We start from the raw sequence: 19124 nt of genomic DNA, 5'->3' as shown, positions 1-19124 counted from the left end.
TCTCTACTTTTTCATCTCTCTTACTCTCTCTTTATTAACTCACAAAACAAACGCTACATAAAAATCAATGCCGATTCTCAAATGTTGCATATTTAAAATATGGGATGGAGGGAATATAAAAAAACATAGGTTACAATGAAATACAACCCATGTTTATACATGCTCGAGAAAATTTAATACTCCATCCAAAGCTACTTGATGCATTTTATCTATCTGAGAAAATAATACTACCATTTGCCTATTTACAATTATCTATACAGCTCCAACTTTTCATAATACAACTACTTCTGGTATAAGGTATCATTAAACTCAATTCGACTTTGTTTCAACATCAGCATTCTCGTTAGAATCGCTACCAGATATATCTTGAGGGAGGAGGCCAAGTAGAGGCAAAGGTAGCAATGAACTCAAATTGCAAAGAATAATCAGAGAAGCTAAATTCGAAAACTCATCTTTCGTGACGCCCAGGAGCTGAGTTAGTCCAGCTCCGATTAAACCACCAAGGACACTGCCACAGTTTGAAACCGACATGAGCGTTGCAAATAGAGTAGCCTCCATGCCGTCTGGGCAGATTCTTGCAGCTAAAACGAGAACAGGCATGAACGACACCTGACAAGAAAAATTCCCTCGTTGAGCTTCTAAACAAATGAAATTTATATTCCAGATGTATGCACTTGATACACTGCTATCAGTACCTGACTGAGAACTGTTAGGGCCAATGAGTCGCCAATTGAAAACCACTCGTCGCTTATACCAATCTGCCGGTTCAATCCAGTGACTAGTAGAACCTGACATATGCCAAATGTGTGATTCATTAATAATAAAAATGATTTTTTATTCATAAGGATGGATGAAGAGGATTCATACTTGAGTTAATCCAAGAGCAGAGCCAATGAGAGTAGTCATGAGAAATATCTTCTGCAGAGGAACACTTTTCAGGAAGCCATTGTAGAGTCCAACACCGGCTAACGATGCAATGGAAGTAACAAGGTTCACGCGTCCTAGAAACTCCGGAGTGAAACCAAGCTTATTCGTTCTGAGAGTAGAAAGATCGCGGTTAAGAGTCATCATCAAGACGACAACAAAAAGGGAACCATCAGAATTATCAAGTGCTCACAGAACCAACGTACGTGAAATAGAACATGGCAGAATCAGATTGAGGCGTTGCTTGCCATAGGAAAATGAACAGAGTGGGAAGTAATACGTTAGGCTGCTTTACCGCAACCCAAACCTGTGTGATGGTGTTCTTTGAACTTTCAAGAAAGCTAGATCTATCCAGTGAGAAATTCAGCACCCTTGCTGGGCCAAGCACCGGCTCCTCTCTCACAAGGACAGCAACAGCAGATGTTATTAGTGGAAGCAAAGCCGTTAATCCAAATACAAACCTGCAGATGCTTGAGAAATCATGAATAAGAACAATGCAAGTAATAATGATGAGATAGATCATATGGTATACCTCACACCATAAGCACCCACCAATGATCCACTGAAGTAGGAACTTATAATAGCTCCAAAAGCTGATGATCCCCAGCAGAGTGACTGAAGGGATCCAGAAATGCTCTGTGATTCACCACGAGCTCTCTCTACAACCATGGAGTCCACAACCTGCATCATGCTTTATCTTTATAAGAACTGAAATGACTGCATATGGCTGTCTAGATGATGATTAATAAGCCAAGGTGATCTGTATTATAATGCATACAGTAGTGTAACTAAATTTCTAAAATATTAGTAAATGATATTCATCATGTCATATACATGATTCAGGAAGCCAGAGAGAGCACTATATTCTAAACTTATGTCAGTTTGCAAAGCAAAGTAATATAATTCGACATATTTTGACACTAAAGAATGCACACAGTAAGGTGAAATTGCACTAAATATATCTCCATATACTTACTACATCTGAAAATGCAACAGACAGAGACCCCAGAAGTATGCAGAATGCAACACTGTATTTGTTATCAACCAAGGTTGCCATCAAACTCCATGAGAGGGCACCCAAGAGTCCTGAAATAACCAAATATGACCTTCTTCGGTAGCCAAAGAGAGGGAATGAATCACTGCACAACACATTCATAACTAGGTTTAGAATATATATTCATTCTACTGTAAAAGGGAAAGAGAAGAGATAGACAATCAGGGTGAGTGATTCTACCTGATGAATCCATACAGGGGCTTAACAAGCCAAGGCAATGATGAGACGCCAAATATTATAGCTGTCTAGTCAATTATACAGAAATGTAAGTCGTGACTACATTTCACATGAGATATGTCCGCTCTCTAGCCAATTAAGTATGTTTTAATACCTCTGAAGGGTCTAAATGCAGGTCATCTTTCAGGTAGAAATTGACGGCAAGCCTGGAAAGTCCCAAAACACCTTGCACGAAATATACCATAGCAACGGCAATATTATCCGCAGTTAAGTCAACCCCAAACAAAGTAATGGAGTCGGTAGAATTTCCATTTCTGTACAAGGACGCTTTGCTCGAGGAACTAACAGCTTTATCTTCAGTGCTCGTCAATACATCCCCCTTCCCGGCAGCTTCATAATGAACATAAATTAATCAGGGATGTGTGTGTGTGAGAGGGAATGAGGGGTGAGATGGAGAGAGAGAGAGATGCAAACTACCATCACAAGAAGAAACAACCTCTGTATAATTATATCATAAAGATTCAAATCATTTCAAATTTCCACATTCTAGGTAAAAATCAGAAATCAGCTTCCATTTCTTTATAAGCGAATTCAGTGATCTACAAGAGTTCTGGATATGATTTAGTGTAGTAATCCTACTTTTATAGATTACTCCAAATAACAAGTCTCAGCTAATTAAATCCTCTAGTTCAGTAGCTGCATCATCCACAAAATCCGCAAATGAAAGTTACTAAAACATAAATAGTGGAGTAACACTTCGAAAATTGCATCATCTGCAAAAATACTAAAATAGATACTTCTTCACAACATTCATCAACTTCAAAAAATCTACTAACTAAAACAGCAGAAAACATAACTAGCAGGAAAAAAGTAGGAAGTGCGTAAATTCAAATTCATCATCACATTCAGCCATTAATGTGACTCAGCATATAAACGTAGATATGACTGACCACATATTGAATCGGAGCCGCGCCGGATATACGTGGCTGAATCCGGAGGTGGTTTCAGCCGGAAGTTGCGACGGATGATCGAAGCGGAAGGCGACGGTTTGCAGCGGGAGTGACCGAGGGATAAGAAGGTGATATTGTGGTGTGGCAAGGGTATAATTGGGAATTGAGTGGAGCTCAATGATCTCGTTGCCATTAATGGAAGTAGAGCTCGGATAGAAAGAAGATGAAAAAACCAGTGACACTCTTAGCATACAAAAAAACTTATTGACCAAACTACCCCTGGTGGTGGTTAAATATCCACTAGGAATAATTATTTAATTTTTATTTTATTTTATAAAGAATAATTGTGGGCGATAGTTCAAGAACATTTAATTAAGACATATGTTAACGATAATCGATTAACAATTAAATTTGAGTTAAATTCCAGTTCAGCATATATGTAATTGACAAGTACACATATTGAATATGAAATGTTTGAGTTACCAAATTCTTTCAACTCTTTGAATTTGAAATGGGTCTTTCCTAATTAAATTTAGTTAACTAAAATGAGTTTCTCCAGTTACATTAATTTTCTGAGGAATGGAGTGGTTGTAATATCTACTTAATTTCGCATTTTATTTTTTAGATATTAGCACTAATATTGTTTAACTTTCAAAAAATTAGATTTTTCCCTCAAACTTTCAACTTGACAAATAATATTACAAACTTTATTAGAGTTTGTCATTTTCCGTTAGCGAAAAAATTTCGGCTATATTAACGGATTGTAAAACAATTTTGGAGAGTGTGATTCAAGAAAAAATATCTTCAAATGTTGAAAAACTTGAAGCTATCGAAGTTATTGTCGAGAAATTATGAAAAAAAAATCTGTATCATGATATCATTTGGCGGACTTTTTTTCGCTAGTGGCAAATAACAAACTCAGATAAAGTTCATGATATCATTTATCAGATTTAAATTTATCAGATTTAAAGTTTATGGCAAAAACTCAACTTTTTTAAAGTTGTAAATATTAATTCTTTTATTCTTTTACTTTGATTTGGCCGTTCTGAATTTTGGATTTTTGTACGCTATATAGCTTGAGAGCTTATTGAGTATTTTCTCCCCTTCTTTCATTTTTGGGTAATTAGTGCAACAAGTTGGGGGAACTAGAACAGAGGAATCGTGACGCACGTACAGAAATTAATCACAAGAAAGAAATGCAAATTATTATTGAATTTCTACAAAGACTTATTCAATAACATCACGATGACAGATAAAAATAGGATTAGTTATGTGGTTTACCAACCCTAGCTGTGGATTGACATCCTAATATTCATGGTCTCAGTCTCAACCCAAAGAATTTAACTAAAACATCATCATACTCTAAAAAGAAAAGATTAGCTTGACATGTAACAAGGTCACCTAAACCCTCCAAAATACAGTTAAGGTAGGTGAGCTAGCCTTGTCTTCTCTTCCTTTTTTCTTACAAAATTAAACCATGCCATCTATAACTAATAAACCCTCCCTTCTCTCTCCCTCCTTAAACAAGCATCCATGGAAAGCATGATTGTATTAGGAAATCTCATTATCATAGCTTTCCTCGCTCCGTATGCGGCAGCGCAGTCGAACACGAACACGAACACAACCTGCACAGGGCCCATGCTACGCAGCTTCGGGTCGTGCATAGGGTACCTGACGACCAGGTCGAACGCGTCGTCGCCAACTTCAGCGTGCTGCAACTCGTTGAGAGACCTCATGAGCAACGGCCAAGATTGCTTGTGCCAGATTGTGACGGGAGGTGTACCTTTCCAAGTTCCCATCAATCGAACTCTCGCAATCTCCCTTCCTAAAGCATGCAACCAATCTGGAGTCCCAATTGAATGCAGAGGTAATTAACCTATCAAATTTAGCTTATTTTTTCAAAATTTTCAAATGCAAGTAACTGCGTCTCTAATTTTGTAGGAGTATTTATTATTTTTCTAGTGATTATTGAACTATCAAATTTCAATATGCTTAATAATATTAATAACTTATTTGACCTCAATTTGCAGCCACAGCTAGCCCTGTTCCAGCTCCAGGTACATTTATAATCCATTCCCAACTCCTATTTATGCATATCATCAATTTTTATTGTTATGGCATAATTAATTAATAAATCTTGATGATTTTGGTCGATACAGCACCAAGGAATTCAAACCCGTCTGCACCAAATAATAGATCACCTCCTCCTTCAATTCCTCAAGGTACTATTTAAATTTTTAATTCCATATATGATGTGAATTTTGGTTTAAGTAAATTTAAATATGTTTGGGCATGGTCCTATTCCCCTAAGACCGCTATTAAAATGAGATTGACAACCATATATATTAGTTTGTTGATTCACAAAACATATTAGATCGTTGATTCATGAATATCAGTAGATTTTTTTTTATAATGAAAGTTGGTAATTGATATGTTCTGTGATGTCAACTGGTTGTTATATGATCACAACTCTGTTCAGGCATGTATATTTATATTTTTGGCAATTGATTAGAGTTGAGTAGCACTGATGTTACATGATCTTTCAGTTCCATTTATTCCTCAGCCCTCGACACCACCGTCTTCTAGGATGACGCCACCTCAGACGCCACAAAGTGACCTAGTCCCGACGCTTACGCCACCAGGGATGCGACCAACATTGTCGGCTGCGCAGCCATCTCCAAGTGCTTTTCCATCTCTTCTTGTAGCGATGATGGGGGTCTTTCTCATCTACTTTTGTTGATATGTATATGCTATGTTTTTTGTGGATTTTGGATTTCATTGATTCATTATTTGTATAAGAATTTCTCTATGAAGAATAATACTATAGGAGTATATTTTCTGTTTCATGTTTTTATTTATGAATTGTGATGTATTCTCAAGTATAAAATACAATTGAAAAAACTAACAAACAAAGTAAACTAGTGGACGTGCCGGAGTGGTTATCGGGCATGACTAGAAATCATGTGGGCTCTGCCCGCGCAGGTTCGACTCCTGCCGTCCACGTTTTTTGTTTTTTTATTTTGTCCAGAGCAATAAAAATAAAAATCTACTAATTTCTATATTGCAAATCCAATTTAATTCATTTGCCAACATCCTGTCTACTAATTTCTAAATTGCAAATCCAATTTAATTCATTTGCCAACATCCTGTTAAATTGATGATACAAAGATATTGTTTCAATCCAAACATTTCCTTACGATACTAAGTAGGGGTGTTGGAACGGGTACCCGCACCTGAACCGTGAAATTTATAACAATTTGTTTTTCTAACAAAATGCATGCTCAAATCTATCAAAAGGTACCATTATTGTCTCTGCATAATATGAATTGCATTTTCTTTAGCAGATAGATATTATTTCAAATAGCACTCCTGTTTTCCCTGCAAATGTCAAAATAGATATTGACACTTCTTCTAAAAGTTTTAAAGAGAAATAACATGCAAAAAAATTAAATCATTTGCAAATTTATCTTTTGCCTTTTTGACTCTTTTGCTACTTTTATGGTTCTGATTCTGAGTAATTTTTTTGAATATGCAGCTAAACAAGGCATATGTATTCATGTTTTGTGTGAGGGTTAGTCATGTTTTAACTTGTCTTTTGCTTTTGGTAGGTTCAGAGGCTTTTGTTTTTTTTATCTTTTCATTTTCAGACATAAAGGAAAAGCAGACAGAGAATGAATGTGGAGGCACAAAGCAACCAACTTTTCAGTAAAATCATTGGCAACAAGCATAAAACAAGCTTGATATTTCACTATCATGTTATCAATGAGTGTTTTTTTTACATCAAGATTCCCAATACTTTCTCACATTGAAAACTGCAGCTTTCTCAATTTAAAGAAGGATGATTATTTTGACTATGTCTAGTTATCCAACTTTGTCAACAATCTATGATCCTATTCTAAGTTCTAACTAATCAAAGAATCCTCAAAATAAAAATAAAACAAGAATCTTGTACTTTACTTGGCATCTTCAGTTGTTAGATTACATCCTGCAACAGAAAGTTTTGTCTGTTAAATTTTTGTATGAATTTGGAGAGAATGAGAGTGGTTTTCTCGATACCTTAGCTGCGGAAGAAGACTGCAACGGCTCGTATAATTAGACTCTACAACGAAGTGTACTTAGTACATGATCAGTGGTGTGTAAGGTTAGGTCTCCAAAACTGTGAGTATTCACATCTGATGACGAAAACAATTAGACGAGGGGAGAGCAACAAAGATGGCGTGTGTACGAATGATATGGGAATATGGGATGCCAATGCAGCACGAACACTTTTTTTCAAAAGAAGCAGAGTTCAGTATAGCTTTGTGTGTAGGGTAACAGCTCCTCGGCCTGTATTCTGGAGCCTGAGCAGCTCGTGCTTTTCCTGAACCGGTTGGGGACTAGCTCGATCTCGGCCGAGAAAACACTAGAGACTGGTCTATGGTCTGAGAACCTAGATTCGCCTCGTGCATAGGATAACTGCTGCAGACCCCGTCCGTACCACAAGATCCTATCACACCTTGAGATTCACACAAAACCACAAGTAAATGGATTGTTTTCAGTAGGTTTATTCGAATCATGATAAACGAGAGCCTAACCATGCTGGAGTTCGTCTTTTCTCCTTCGGGTGCATATCATCACCAGCATATCTGTCTGAATTGTGCGAGTATTTATACGTTGGTGGGAAGTAGATCTTCCCTTCTTTCCATCCATCAAATACTCGGCCTTGTCTCTGCTCTATCCGGAGCTGTCAGATGACACAAATCATCGGTCTTTAAGGTTTCATATCATCATAAAGAACAGACATGGTATAAGAAAGAGTGTCAAAACATACTTGGTCTTTTTCTAACAGTGTCCTCCAGTTTTGCATTTCCACGAGAGCTTTGGCAGATCGGTAGGGAAGAGCTATCCGATAGTTCAGATCTCCAAGCCAAATTATTCGACTACATTCAAGAATTCAAGCTTAAATCTATGCACATGACAGAAAATTTTCTTGAGAAAATCTTACTCATGTTCAAGGATTGTCTCGGGTGATTTTTCATCGTTGATGTTGCTGACACGTGGGAACCGTGTCTTCCTTAGGATCTCCATGACATCAGCATTTCTACGAAGCTCATCTCCTTCCTTCTCACCGGACGTCAAATGACTGCACACGAAGCAAAGGCTGGTCTGGTGCAACATCATGCTGATTGAAATGGAACCCTGTGATCAAAGGATGGTAATGCCTTCTTAGTTTAATCAATGTAGAAAAGAATTTAAGTTTTGTAATGTTATAACATAAATCAGCTACCTTATTACCAAGATATCCCATTAATCCTCTTCCAACAGATGAAATCTTTATGTTTCTCACATGTTCCTTCATCTCACTTTTAACCCAAACAGTGAGAAAGATGCCAACCATTTGCTTACTTGCAACCAAAGAGTATCTCGATCTTCCTGGCTCTCCGTATGCATCTTCTGCGAGAGCACAAGCCCTCGGCTGCAAGACCGTGCTAGGCGAGTCACTAGTCAGATAATCCTCAAAGTCACTAGGCCTATGACCCAAGGAGTAGTCACTAGGCCGGGGTCCAGATGAGTAGTCACTGGGACGAGGGCCAGAAGAGAAGTCGCTCGTCCTCTGGCTAGATGAGCAGTCACTAGGTCTACCGCCCCATCTCACATTCGCACCAAAGTCACTCTGCCTGTGACCAAAAATTACCCTGTCACACACACTGAGTCTCCTATCAAGGGGAGTCTGTGGGATTGACATGTCGTTCTCCATGTTCCAGCGCTGTGGTGGTGTTTGGAACGACCGACGTGGAAAGAAGGTTGAGGCTTTGTTCCTGGACGATCCCTCGAAGTCTGCATTCCATTCAGCGACTGGATCAGGGATCGGAGATGGTGTGTAGCACCCCCCGACTCCACTAGTGCCTGGAGCATTGTCCAGTGTACGTTTGATTAAGGCGAGCCACTTCTTAGCCGGGCCGTTGTCCTCTGCTCCAAGAATGTTGCCGGCATTCAAAGGAACTATTTCTTGAAAACTGCCAAGATTGAAAATAACAAAGTCTTTTAGAAGCCATAGATGAATAATTTCAAGTAGCATCAAAAAATTGATGATCATGTTCATACCCTAGAACATATACATCTGCAGAAGGAGCTGAGTGAAGCCAATCATCTAAGTTCATATTGCTCCTAGGTGGCCTTCCTCCCACATTCCATGTTGACACGAAAACACTGCTCGAAAATTAAGAAAATTCTAGAACTTCAACCAAGAGCCGCAAACAACCACAATGCCTGTCATTGAGAAGAATCTAACCTGTAGTTTTGGATGTTTAAAATCTGGGGATGATCAAGATAGCCTCTCCCTTGCCTGGACCGGGACCGGGACCTTGAACGTTTCATGTTCTTTGCTGAATCTTCTGATAAACCAAGATAACAACATCTTCAATATCAAAGGATTGATTTCAAGAGCATAGCACTATGATGAAAACAGCAATGCCATAAATAAAGCACCTGTTTTACTTTTCTTGATTGTAGATGGCTCCCTTTCAGAGAAGCACCTTCTCCACTCCATTTCACCCCCTAAAATGAAAGCAATCAACACTTCAAACTAATTTTGCCAAATTTCATCATTTATAGCACTAATGAAGCAGCTAATCATTAAAAAATTAAGAACTTCAAACATTTAGGTAAGAAAAAGAAATTAAATTAGAAAAATTAGCTAAATGCAGAGAGAAATTCACTCTCACCTCCATAAACAGCTTCTTCAACAGCCTGAAATTCCTCACCTTTGCACTTAATATTGAACCATTTCCTAACCAGTTTCTTTGACCAAGAGAGCTTCACATAAAACCAAAAAGATATCATTTTTATGATTACATAACTATAAAAATCATTTCTATTTTACAATTCAAGAATTGCTGAACGAAGTGGTAAGGTGGAAAACCTTGCTCTCTCTGCAATTTGCATCTTTCATGGCTTCCACTTATTGCTTCATGCATACACCTCCCTCTCTGCAATGCTTCTACATCCAAATCTAAGTGGCATTTCCAAATTTCAACCAATCTTCATTTCTCCATTCTTGCTATGAACATGAGAGGGAGGGACCTTCTTTATTTTCTTTTTCTTGAAAAACAGAATCAGCCTCCTTCTATATTCCAAAGTGTATAACTTGATTAGAATAAAGTTCAGCCTTTACTCCCTTCTCTCTCTCTCTCTCTCACTCAATTGAGTTTATATTCTAAAATATGCTCTCTTTTACTACTCCACTAATCAAACATACAAGTCCAAACACAATTCCTTCAAATTATGATTAAGATCTTGAATTGTACTACTGTTATTATAAGTCAGCAAAAGTGTTGTAGATATGACAAAAAGGGGTAAATACAAAACAAATCCTTCTTTTAGCTGTATATGTGTATATATCTTGATTTGTGTTTGCCATTTGGTCTAACAAAACAAAGTTGAAATAAAGCAATTAAAGAGGGACGTTGTTATATGTAAAGATAAAGGTCTCTTCAGAGATTAACACTGATTTTCTTTTCTTGGACTTCTTTTGATGTTGTACTGTTGCTTTATACAATGTTGTGGTAATTCTTTTTCTTGGGTTTTGGTGTTGCTTGTCTGTGAGAATTTAGGAATGTTTGGAGATGGGTTTTGGAGTTTGTTTGTGTCTTAAGGATACTTGTTTTACCATTGATGCACTTTTTATTTAGAAGTGTGTTCTCGAGAGTGGTTAAAGTCTAGAAAAATTGTGATAGTTAATATAGTTGGGACATTTAGTGCTATTGAACATGTTTATATGTTTATTGATTAATCTTAATGTTTGTCAGAGTACCTCAATAAACTCATAGTTAACAAAATAGGCACTTTTAGCACTCGAATAGAAATAAGAACTAGATCTCATCTCATTTTAATGAAAAATTGATAAAATAAGAGAGATAAAAAGAAAAGTGTGTTAAGTAAGAAATAGATCTCATCTTATTTGAGAGAAAGAAAATTCTTAAAATAGAAAGTTTCTATTTTTAGGGGACGTATTAAAAAAGAAAGAGTTCAAATTTTTAAGAGGATGATGGTGTATAGTACTAATACCATTATACCAAGATTTTGTAAGGAGACATCTGCCAATTTCACCTAACTTATTAGTGCTATATTGTTACTTATGTGTGTTTTGAGTTCAAAAATAATACCCACTGGTCACTGTGGATATATATATATATGAATTCAACCATATAAATAGCTATTTATATGATTTAATCTTTTTAATAAAACTTTGATTGATAAATTTTATTGTGATGGGAGGGCCTAAAACTAACAAAGACAGAAAACTGTGGGGAATATTGATGAAATGTGAGGCTCGAAATATGGGATTTGCTGTCTCAATTTAGGGGGGCCTCGTCAGTGGCCCTTCCTTTTCAATGCTCATCAATATTTGAATTTTAAATTTTCAATAATTTAATTACTGAAAACATGCAAATATATGCAACAGTAGCAAATACTATCACAAAAACAACACTATTGGTGTGAATTAGTGGAGACGTTGGTGTGCTCAACATAGTTTTTTAGGAAGATAAATTGATAATACACTAATTAGCACTATAATATATTAAAACACAAATATACTATAAAAACAATAATATATAATAAATAAATAGTCAACGGCATATACTAAATAATCCCACTAATACTAGTCGTAAAGGATAAAATAATCCCACTAAGTGAGGAATCCACGATTTTGGGTCCCAAAGTTTTTGATGATTAAGGTTTTGTCTAAGTCCATTACATGGGATGTCATCTTAATTTGTCAATCTCTATTATTTTGTGGACGATTTATGTTTTATTTTTTTCAGTATTCCAATTGCGAAAAAAAAATATCATTGAAGAGCTAAAATTATCGTTAGTTATATATAGCTATACAGGGGTCATTAAAATAACATCATACCATCTTTCTAGCTAATAAGCTGCCATGTGATAAAAAAAAGGGTCAAATCTCGGCCAGCAATATGCAACATTGTATACAATTTCTCGGCCAGCAATATCCAACACGTTATACAACAATCTATAGATTGTTGTGTAACGTTTATAATATTGTTGTGTAGCGTTCATAATATTGCTGGATATATGGTGTCACGATGTTATTTTAAGAGGTGTTGTCATTTTAACATAAACCTAGCTATGTATTGCCTTTACAGTATATTCAGTGTAATTAAATTGACAGTTTCAAAGGAAAAATAAATAAATAATAGTAAAACTGATAAGAATACACATTTTAAATTATTTTTTGTCATATAATTTTAAGATAAATGTGTATTAGTCCTTAAAAGTTAAAACTATAAATTTAAGTCGTTAATATACACATTTTGAATTGTGTTAATATAAAAATATATAACTTTTATATACGCATTTAAAATGTTCGAATCTATCGTAACTCTGATAATAAATTTATGTTTATTTTTGATAAAAAAAATTGAAATAATAAATTTTCAATGTCATGTACTACTTATAGTGATTTGCCGCCATGAATGCCACCATTTCATGGCGGCAAATCTTAAAGACGATGAATAAATTCGCTACGTGCACTTTGTTTAATGGTATACATTGTTAATCAATCACATTCACCAAGAATATTCGCATAATAATTAAATGGGATAGTTATTTGGTTTGCGGTTATCAATTACTTAACGTCGTCTCATGACGTGATTAACACCAACGTAATCATCTTCATGGCAATCAAACAAAAATGAATAATATGTCCCTTGAAAACTAATTTTGAGAGGGACAATATTTAAGGATAATTGGAATCAAGAACTTTTGGTGGACAATATTTAAGAATAATTGGAATCAAGAACTTTTGGTGAGAGGAATCTCACCAATACTCCTGTTGTTCGCGAATAACAGTCTCATTTCTTTTTTAAACGAATTTTAATAAAAGTTAAAAAAAAATTGAAAAAAAATTAATGAAATATAAATGACACTTGTCGATCCTTTGTTGTTTGGAAAACAAAGGACATTTTGTTGTGCTTAAAAAACCAAAATTATTGAATGAAACGACAGCAAGTGGCCTTCTATTTCTGTGGTATAATACTTTTTAAAAACAGTTTTTCATTTAAACACCTTCCAAAATTCAGTTAGTTATATATATTAAAATTCTTACAAATACAAAAAAAATGTCAAATAAAAAATACACGAACAAAATATAAAACATACATTTATGACACAATGTGCTATGTTTCATTAAATATTTTTAATGTTAGAAACATAACTAAATAGAGAAGATATTTCCATGTGCTGTCGTTTCATTCAATAATTTTTGTGTTTTAAGCACAACACTATGTGCTATGTTTTTCAAAACAGCGGAGATTCTGCTCTCTAGTTTTAAATGATATATGAGTGAAATAAGTTGGTGGAATGTGAAGTCTTTTTACCGTTTATAGTAATTATGAACCGAGACTCTTATTCACGAATTGACCAAAATAAAAAAAAACGGGATTCCTATTTACGGAGAGAGGAAGTAACAATGTTAAAACACATTTATATACCAAGATTGGTAAATGTAAATTACTTCTCATGCCAAAATAAAAATATTGCTCTTACTTTTAAAAACCATTGGTCTGAATCATCCGTACCACACTCGATTAATATACGTTTAATATTATTTATTTTATTTTATATATTTAATTTGATCCTAATAATTTAAAAAATAATATTGATATATTTAATTTTATAAATTACATGAAAATCAAAGTTAGTTATCTTATTTTATTTATTTATTTGAAATTGTAAAGAAAACAAACAAATGCTTTTAGATTTTTAATTCATATGCAGAATTATGACATCAATAATAATTTTTAATGTATTGAAAACAAATAATGGTAACGATGACTAAATGTTTACAAAACATTTCTCCCCTAAATAAAACTAATAAGATTATAATTGACGAAAACAATGGTTTTGAGCAGACGTTGTCAAGAGATATCCTATGCTTGTTCATAATTTTCTAACGTTGTACAGAAAATAAGCGACAAATAATTTAGTACTCATGCGACACATTTTCCAGTATTGAGGTTATTAATTATTTGTTCAACTCGTTGCTTCTCTTGGAGCATTCCTTTCCTCTCGAGCCCTTTAACAAGAAGCTTATACGTGCAATCCATGGGCACGAACCCCTTCCGCGCCATCTCCTCGAACATGATGCAAGCCCGATCGAGCCTCCCGTTCCTGCAGAGGCGGCTCACCAACAGCGAGTACGTCCCAAGATCCATACCGACGTCGTTCTTGAACATGTGGCTCAGCAGAAAGGTGAGCACCTTCATTCTGTTCAATGTGCAGCACATCTTCAACAACGGCGCATAGGTCGTTCGATCCGGCTTGCACTTATCCTCCTCCTCCATTCTCTTCAGTATGCTGAGAGCCTTCTCCTCCTGCAACCCGTTAGCAGCGATGAGGATGAGCGTGTTGTATGTCGCCACCTTGGGAGAAACTCCCTGCCTCGACATGTCCTCGAAGACAGCATCGGAGTCCTTCAGCCTGCCTGCTCGGCTTAGAGCCTGGATGAAGACGTCGTAGAAGGCAGCATCAGGGGAACACCCACTCTGCTTCATCTCCTCGTAAATCTGGAGTGCCTTATCTGTTTCTTTCGCCTTTGAAAACGCGCTCATTAGAACCGTGTATGTCACCACACTCGGCTGCAGACCCTTCCCCTTCATCTCCTCCAATGTGGCCTCCACTTTGCGAAAATCTCTCTCGCGACAGTAGCTCTCGATCACACAAGTGTAGGTGACTGAATCCGGGGAGAACCCGAGCTCCTTCATCTCATCAATCGTCTTCTTAGCCTTTTCCATCTGCCTAGTTTTACACCATCCGTGGACCAACACATTGTACGTCCGCAAATTAGGAGGGATTCGATCCGTATAGTAAAGGTGAACTCGTTCAGCATGCTCAACGCTTCCTTGCTTCACCAACGCATCCATCACCATATTCACGGCTGTGACGTCCTTCTCCACTCCATACACCTCCATCTTCTCGAACGCCTCGATCACATCATCATACTTCCCGGCCCTTGCAAGACGCCTCACCACGTTAGTCATCGTGTCCAGCGTGACATACCCTTCCAAGCTCTTCATTTCTCCCACCAGCTCCCACATAACATCGAATTTCCTCGTCCTACCCAAATTGTCGACCATCAAGTTGTAAAGACGAGCCGAATGAGGGCTCCCATTGCGCGTCTCGGCCCACTTAAAGAATCCGAACGCTGGAATCCAGTCGCAACTGAACCTCGTCAACACTTGCTCCACCAAACCCTCGGACGAATCCACACCACAACCCTCCAGAGCTCTCACAACCGAATCAGGGGATTTGAATTTGAGGTGATGATTCTTCATAACCTCACTCACCTTATCAATATCAGTCTCAACTATATCATTAACTAGGCTTTTCACATCAACATCTCGAGCACGAATCTGGTGATTTTCGATCCAGTAAGATACCGAGGGAGGCACGAAATCGTCCTCCTTCGACTTCTTAGCGCGTGCCTCATCCGGCTCCTCACCGGAAAATCGAACCCAATCGGGAAGCGCAGGCGACTCATCCACCCTTGGATCAGCAACAGTGCAAAGCCGATTGAGGAATGTAGGGCTAACTCCATTTACATTAGGACCATAATCTCCTCTGTAAATATTCTTCAAGGAAAACGAAGCCTGCCGCAGCCACGAAGAATAGAAAATCTTCGAATTTGATAACATTCTGATGAAATCGAAACAAAAATTATATCCTGATTATAGAAAACAAAAGGAATGTGTTTAACAAATGCTGCAATTATCGATAGACAATGATGAAAAATCAAATTCAACCGAAAAAATCAAGTGCAAAATTTCAAAGGAGCATTTCTTCGAGCAGGTATAGTGCAGTAGAGAGGAATCAAAATAACATACTTGCTGGTATCCTTCTACAGTTCTACTAATGTGCTCCAACGATGGAAGAGATGGCAGAGTTAATTGGTCGAAACAGTAAAATAAAATTTCGAAGAGACGAAGAGGTTAGAGGGAGAGAGCTCGGATCCAAGTTTGGAAACGGTGTTCAAACAGTTTTAACTACTGGAATATCCAACAGTTCAAAAAAATAAAAGTTAAAGAAATAGGAGTAGATACTTATTTAAATAAAAAAAATTCAAATTTTATTCTAAATTAGTGTAACACTTAATTTAATTTATATTAGTTCAAAATTTTTAAAAAGTAATGCTCCATATAAAGATGGTATAAAAATAATATAGATAAGAGTAAACTGTAAAAATGGTACCAAGAAAATGAAGTTCGCACATGTTATGGACAATGGATAATCACATTTTAGATGCCATTTTTTCTCTGATAACATTAAGGCTCCTCGACAGGGGCGGCTCGACCGCGGCTTTCCTATTGTGGATGTTCTTAGTAAGTAAAAATGGATTATAATAATTTAGGTAAAAGCACAAATTAAGCGTCTTAGTATGATTATCCGTATCCGCGGCTCACTATTGCTAGAGCCACGAAGGGCCGCGGCGGGGGCGGTGACCAGGGGCGGACTTACATGGGGGCATGGGGCCTCCTTGGAACCCCCACCCTTTTTAGCTATTACTATATATTTTATAATTATGACATATTTTCAAAAGGGTTAGCTAGCTTAGTTGGTTGCCACAGGCGACTGATAACCATTTTATCACGGGTTCGATTCTTTTTGGCTCCTTTTCCTACATTTTCATTTCAAATTCTTGCTTATTTAATTAGTTTAATTCTTACAACTACTTTCATTCTTTGTATATTTTCTATTAAATAGTTTCATTTGTGAAGGTTTTTCTCTTGGCTAGTTCATCATTTATCTACTCCTATTACCTAATTCATTTTTATTTTATAATTAATTCATTAACTATTAATTAATTAATTATTTTTATTTTCTCAGACTGTCATTTTTATTTATTTTCCCATTTGTGTAAATATTGCTATTATAAGATCATAAAGTAATGATCTTTAATATATATTGGTCATTCTCCAATTATTTATCTCTTCTCATCCGTTTTTTATGTCAATTTGTTTCTGGTGTAATCAATACTAAATATGCAACGATTGTTAATACTCCTTCCACTCCATCATAATAGAGTCATTTACGTATTTAGCAAAAAGTAACAATTTTTCCTTACTTTATTCTCTTTCTTACTTTTTTCTCTGTATTCCTACGTTATTATCTCTTCACTTAATATATTTTCTAAATCTCCTGCCGAAAAGAAGTGGCTCTACTACTATGGAACATAGGAAGTAGTAATTTGGACCCCCCAGTGTAAAAATCCTGGGTCCGCCACTGGCGGTGACGTTGGTAGTAGCGCCTGGCGGTGGCGGTCGATGGGGGTCTTTGTACAAAACGAAGGAGTTCGTTGCTATTGCCAGGGCCTGGGAGGCGGTCACGACGGATGCCATAGTTGGCAAGGATCAGACCGACGTATGCTTCTGGAAGCGCGTCGTGGCAGTGTACAACGGATTCAAACCGCCAGGCAGCCCCAACCGTACACACGACCAGGTCCGGAAGAAGTTCGGCAGGATCACTAAAGCCCTCAAGAGGTTCATTGGCATATACAACAACCAAATGCGCTCTGCTGAGAGCGGCCGCAGCAAAGCCGACATAAAAGCATTATCGATGCGGCTATTCAATACTCAAGGCTTCCCCAAGTTCGGCTACTGGGATGAATTCCTCGTTCTGCGGGACTCCCTGAAATTCAGAGACATTTGCGAGGAAGAGCATGCTCTTGGTGCGAAGCAGACAAGACTCAGCGTCGCCGACAACTACAGCAGCAGTAGCGACTCCCGTACCTTCGACCTCAACGGCGACGTTTCGGAAGAGCCCCCCTCGACACTCTCTAGGCGCCCACGTCCACAGGGCTAGCACTCCGCCATCCGAGAAGCTAGATCCGCCTCCCAACTCTCTGCATCGCGCCCAAGTGGCCGGCCGCGGCGGCGTTGAGCAACACCCTGAAGGTGCAGATGACGAAGCAACTTCAGGAGAACTTGTCCTTGTATGAGAAGTCAACCAACCCGGTCACTAAGAGGATGTACTAGGACCTCATACTGAGGTAGAGGTCGAAGTTGGGGTGGCAGGAAGTGGCGGCGGAGGGAGCGGTGGGCGGCAATGACGACGGTGATGAAGCTAGTGAAGAAGAAGCGGCGGATTCTGATGACGCCACCGAGTAGGCGGCGGGGTGGCGGTGTTTTTTTAGTGTTTTTATAAAATTTTCGTTGTATAATTTTCTCCTTTCTATAATATAACAAAGATTTGGTTTCAATTTTTTTTTATTAAATTATGTATTTTTTTAGAGTTATTATAGTCCGATAATTTTTATTCTAGTTAAATTAAAATATAAAAAAATGAAAAAAAAAGTAATTTGTGGCTTGGGCTTGTTCACTATTAAAGTGGACAAATTTTTTGGTTGCCATGGGCTTTCTATTATGAATGCCCTAACTAACTAACAAAAATTGGATCATACTTTAAACAATTATTATAAACCACTTTTTCGTTGTTTATTAGAAATGCATTACCTAATTTCCACAATCAAAAAGGGTGTACACAAAATTAAAGTTAATTAATTTTATAATTAGTTTTATGAAATAATTAAATTGTACCTTAATGTGAAAAATACTAAAGTAGTACTGATAAATAATTTTTGTTGGTCCGACGAATATACTAGTATCTTTTAAAGTTAGGACAAAAAATTCATAATAAAATAAGTAACATTAGTATAAGTAAGGCATATAGAGATATAACCTTAAAATTTACCGCCCCAATATCTTCTTCAAATATAAGTAGGTATTTTTTAATAAACCATGTTTTAATAGTTCTAATAGATCCGAAGATTGGAAGGTATAAATCCAAAATCCGACCTAATTCTGGGTACTAATTTGTACCGATTCACTCTTTTATCTATCTATCTATTTAACACAATAAATATCTTTTCTATAAAAAATTCAATGCCAAATTAGCCTCAACTATGAGGGAACAAGGACTAGTATATTAGTTCCCTTCTCCCACTCTATAATTTCAAACATAAA

General features: G+C 36.9%; 5 protein-coding genes and 1 non-coding gene across 7 annotated transcripts; 3 read left to right on the top strand and 3 right to left on the bottom strand.

Annotated features, from left to right (window-relative positions):
• Nucleotides 1–114: 114 nt before the first annotated feature.
• Nucleotides 115–3352, bottom strand: LOC125216336 (folate-biopterin transporter 1, chloroplastic-like). The gene is made up of 9 exons (XM_089063845.1): nucleotides 3106–3352; nucleotides 2310–2545; nucleotides 2159–2223; nucleotides 1901–2063; nucleotides 1457–1605; nucleotides 1131–1385; nucleotides 868–1036; nucleotides 696–788; nucleotides 115–609 (listed from the first exon to the last, which is right to left on the bottom strand). The coding sequence occupies exons 1-9, from the start codon at nucleotides 3296–3298 to the stop codon at nucleotides 310–312; spliced, it is 1623 nt and encodes a 540-aa protein (XP_088919971.1). The 5' UTR covers nucleotides 3299–3352; the 3' UTR covers nucleotides 115–309.
• Nucleotides 3353–4556: 1204 nt separating this feature from the next.
• Nucleotides 4557–5949, top strand: LOC125196830 (non-specific lipid transfer protein GPI-anchored 21-like). Its single transcript, XM_048095827.2, has 4 exons — nucleotides 4557–4972; nucleotides 5136–5162; nucleotides 5265–5327; nucleotides 5652–5949. Exons 1-4 carry the CDS (start codon nucleotides 4639–4641, stop codon nucleotides 5843–5845), a joined length of 618 nt encoding a protein of 205 aa, XP_047951784.1. The 5' UTR covers nucleotides 4557–4638; the 3' UTR covers nucleotides 5846–5949.
• Nucleotides 5950–6026: 77 nt separating this feature from the next.
• On the top strand, nucleotides 6027–6108 carry TRNAS-AGA (transfer RNA serine (anticodon AGA)). Its single transcript has one exon. It is a non-coding gene; the product is annotated as a tRNA-Ser (tRNA).
• Nucleotides 6109–6832: 724 nt separating this feature from the next.
• LOC125186287 (type IV inositol polyphosphate 5-phosphatase 6-like) lies at nucleotides 6833–10423 on the bottom strand. The gene is made up of 11 exons (XM_089066060.1): nucleotides 10007–10423; nucleotides 9810–9900; nucleotides 9574–9642; nucleotides 9377–9479; nucleotides 9190–9294; nucleotides 8372–9101; nucleotides 8090–8283; nucleotides 7916–8024; nucleotides 7680–7828; nucleotides 7162–7600; nucleotides 6833–7090 (listed from the first exon to the last, which is right to left on the bottom strand). The coding sequence occupies exons 1-10, from the start codon at nucleotides 10034–10036 to the stop codon at nucleotides 7378–7380; spliced, it is 1803 nt and encodes a 600-aa protein (XP_088922186.1). The 5' UTR covers nucleotides 10037–10423; the 3' UTR covers nucleotides 6833–7090; nucleotides 7162–7377.
• A 3545-nt stretch (nucleotides 10424–13968) lies between these two features.
• Nucleotides 13969–16196, bottom strand: LOC148931526 (uncharacterized). Of its 2 annotated transcripts, none has more exons than XM_089064138.1 (2): nucleotides 15990–16196; nucleotides 13969–15829 (listed from the first exon to the last, which is right to left on the bottom strand). In XM_089064138.1, the coding sequence occupies exon 2, from the start codon at nucleotides 15798–15800 to the stop codon at nucleotides 14097–14099; it is 1704 nt and encodes a 567-aa protein (XP_088920264.1). In that variant the 5' UTR covers nucleotides 15801–15829; nucleotides 15990–16196; the 3' UTR covers nucleotides 13969–14096. The 2 variants fall into 2 exon arrangements, with proteins under 2 accessions (XP_088920264.1, XP_088920263.1); XM_089064137.1 differs by having other exon boundaries at nucleotides 13969–15801.
• Nucleotides 16031–17964, top strand: LOC148931525 (uncharacterized). Its single transcript, XM_089064816.1, has 2 exons — nucleotides 16031–16119; nucleotides 17472–17964. The coding sequence occupies exons 1-2, from the start codon at nucleotides 16031–16033 to the stop codon at nucleotides 17962–17964; spliced, it is 582 nt and encodes a 193-aa protein (XP_088920942.1).
• The last annotated feature ends 1160 nt before the right edge of the window (nucleotides 17965–19124 follow it).

Source organism: Salvia hispanica, chromosome 2 (genome assembly GCF_029641045.1).
Source record: "Salvia hispanica isolate PSC_SH4W2 chromosome 2, Shi_PSC_v1, whole genome shotgun sequence".
Taxonomy (NCBI): domain Eukaryota; kingdom Viridiplantae; phylum Streptophyta; class Magnoliopsida; order Lamiales; family Lamiaceae; genus Salvia; species Salvia hispanica.
The sequence above is the reverse complement of the archived record's forward strand: the minus strand, read 5'-3'. Positions and strand labels throughout refer to the sequence as shown.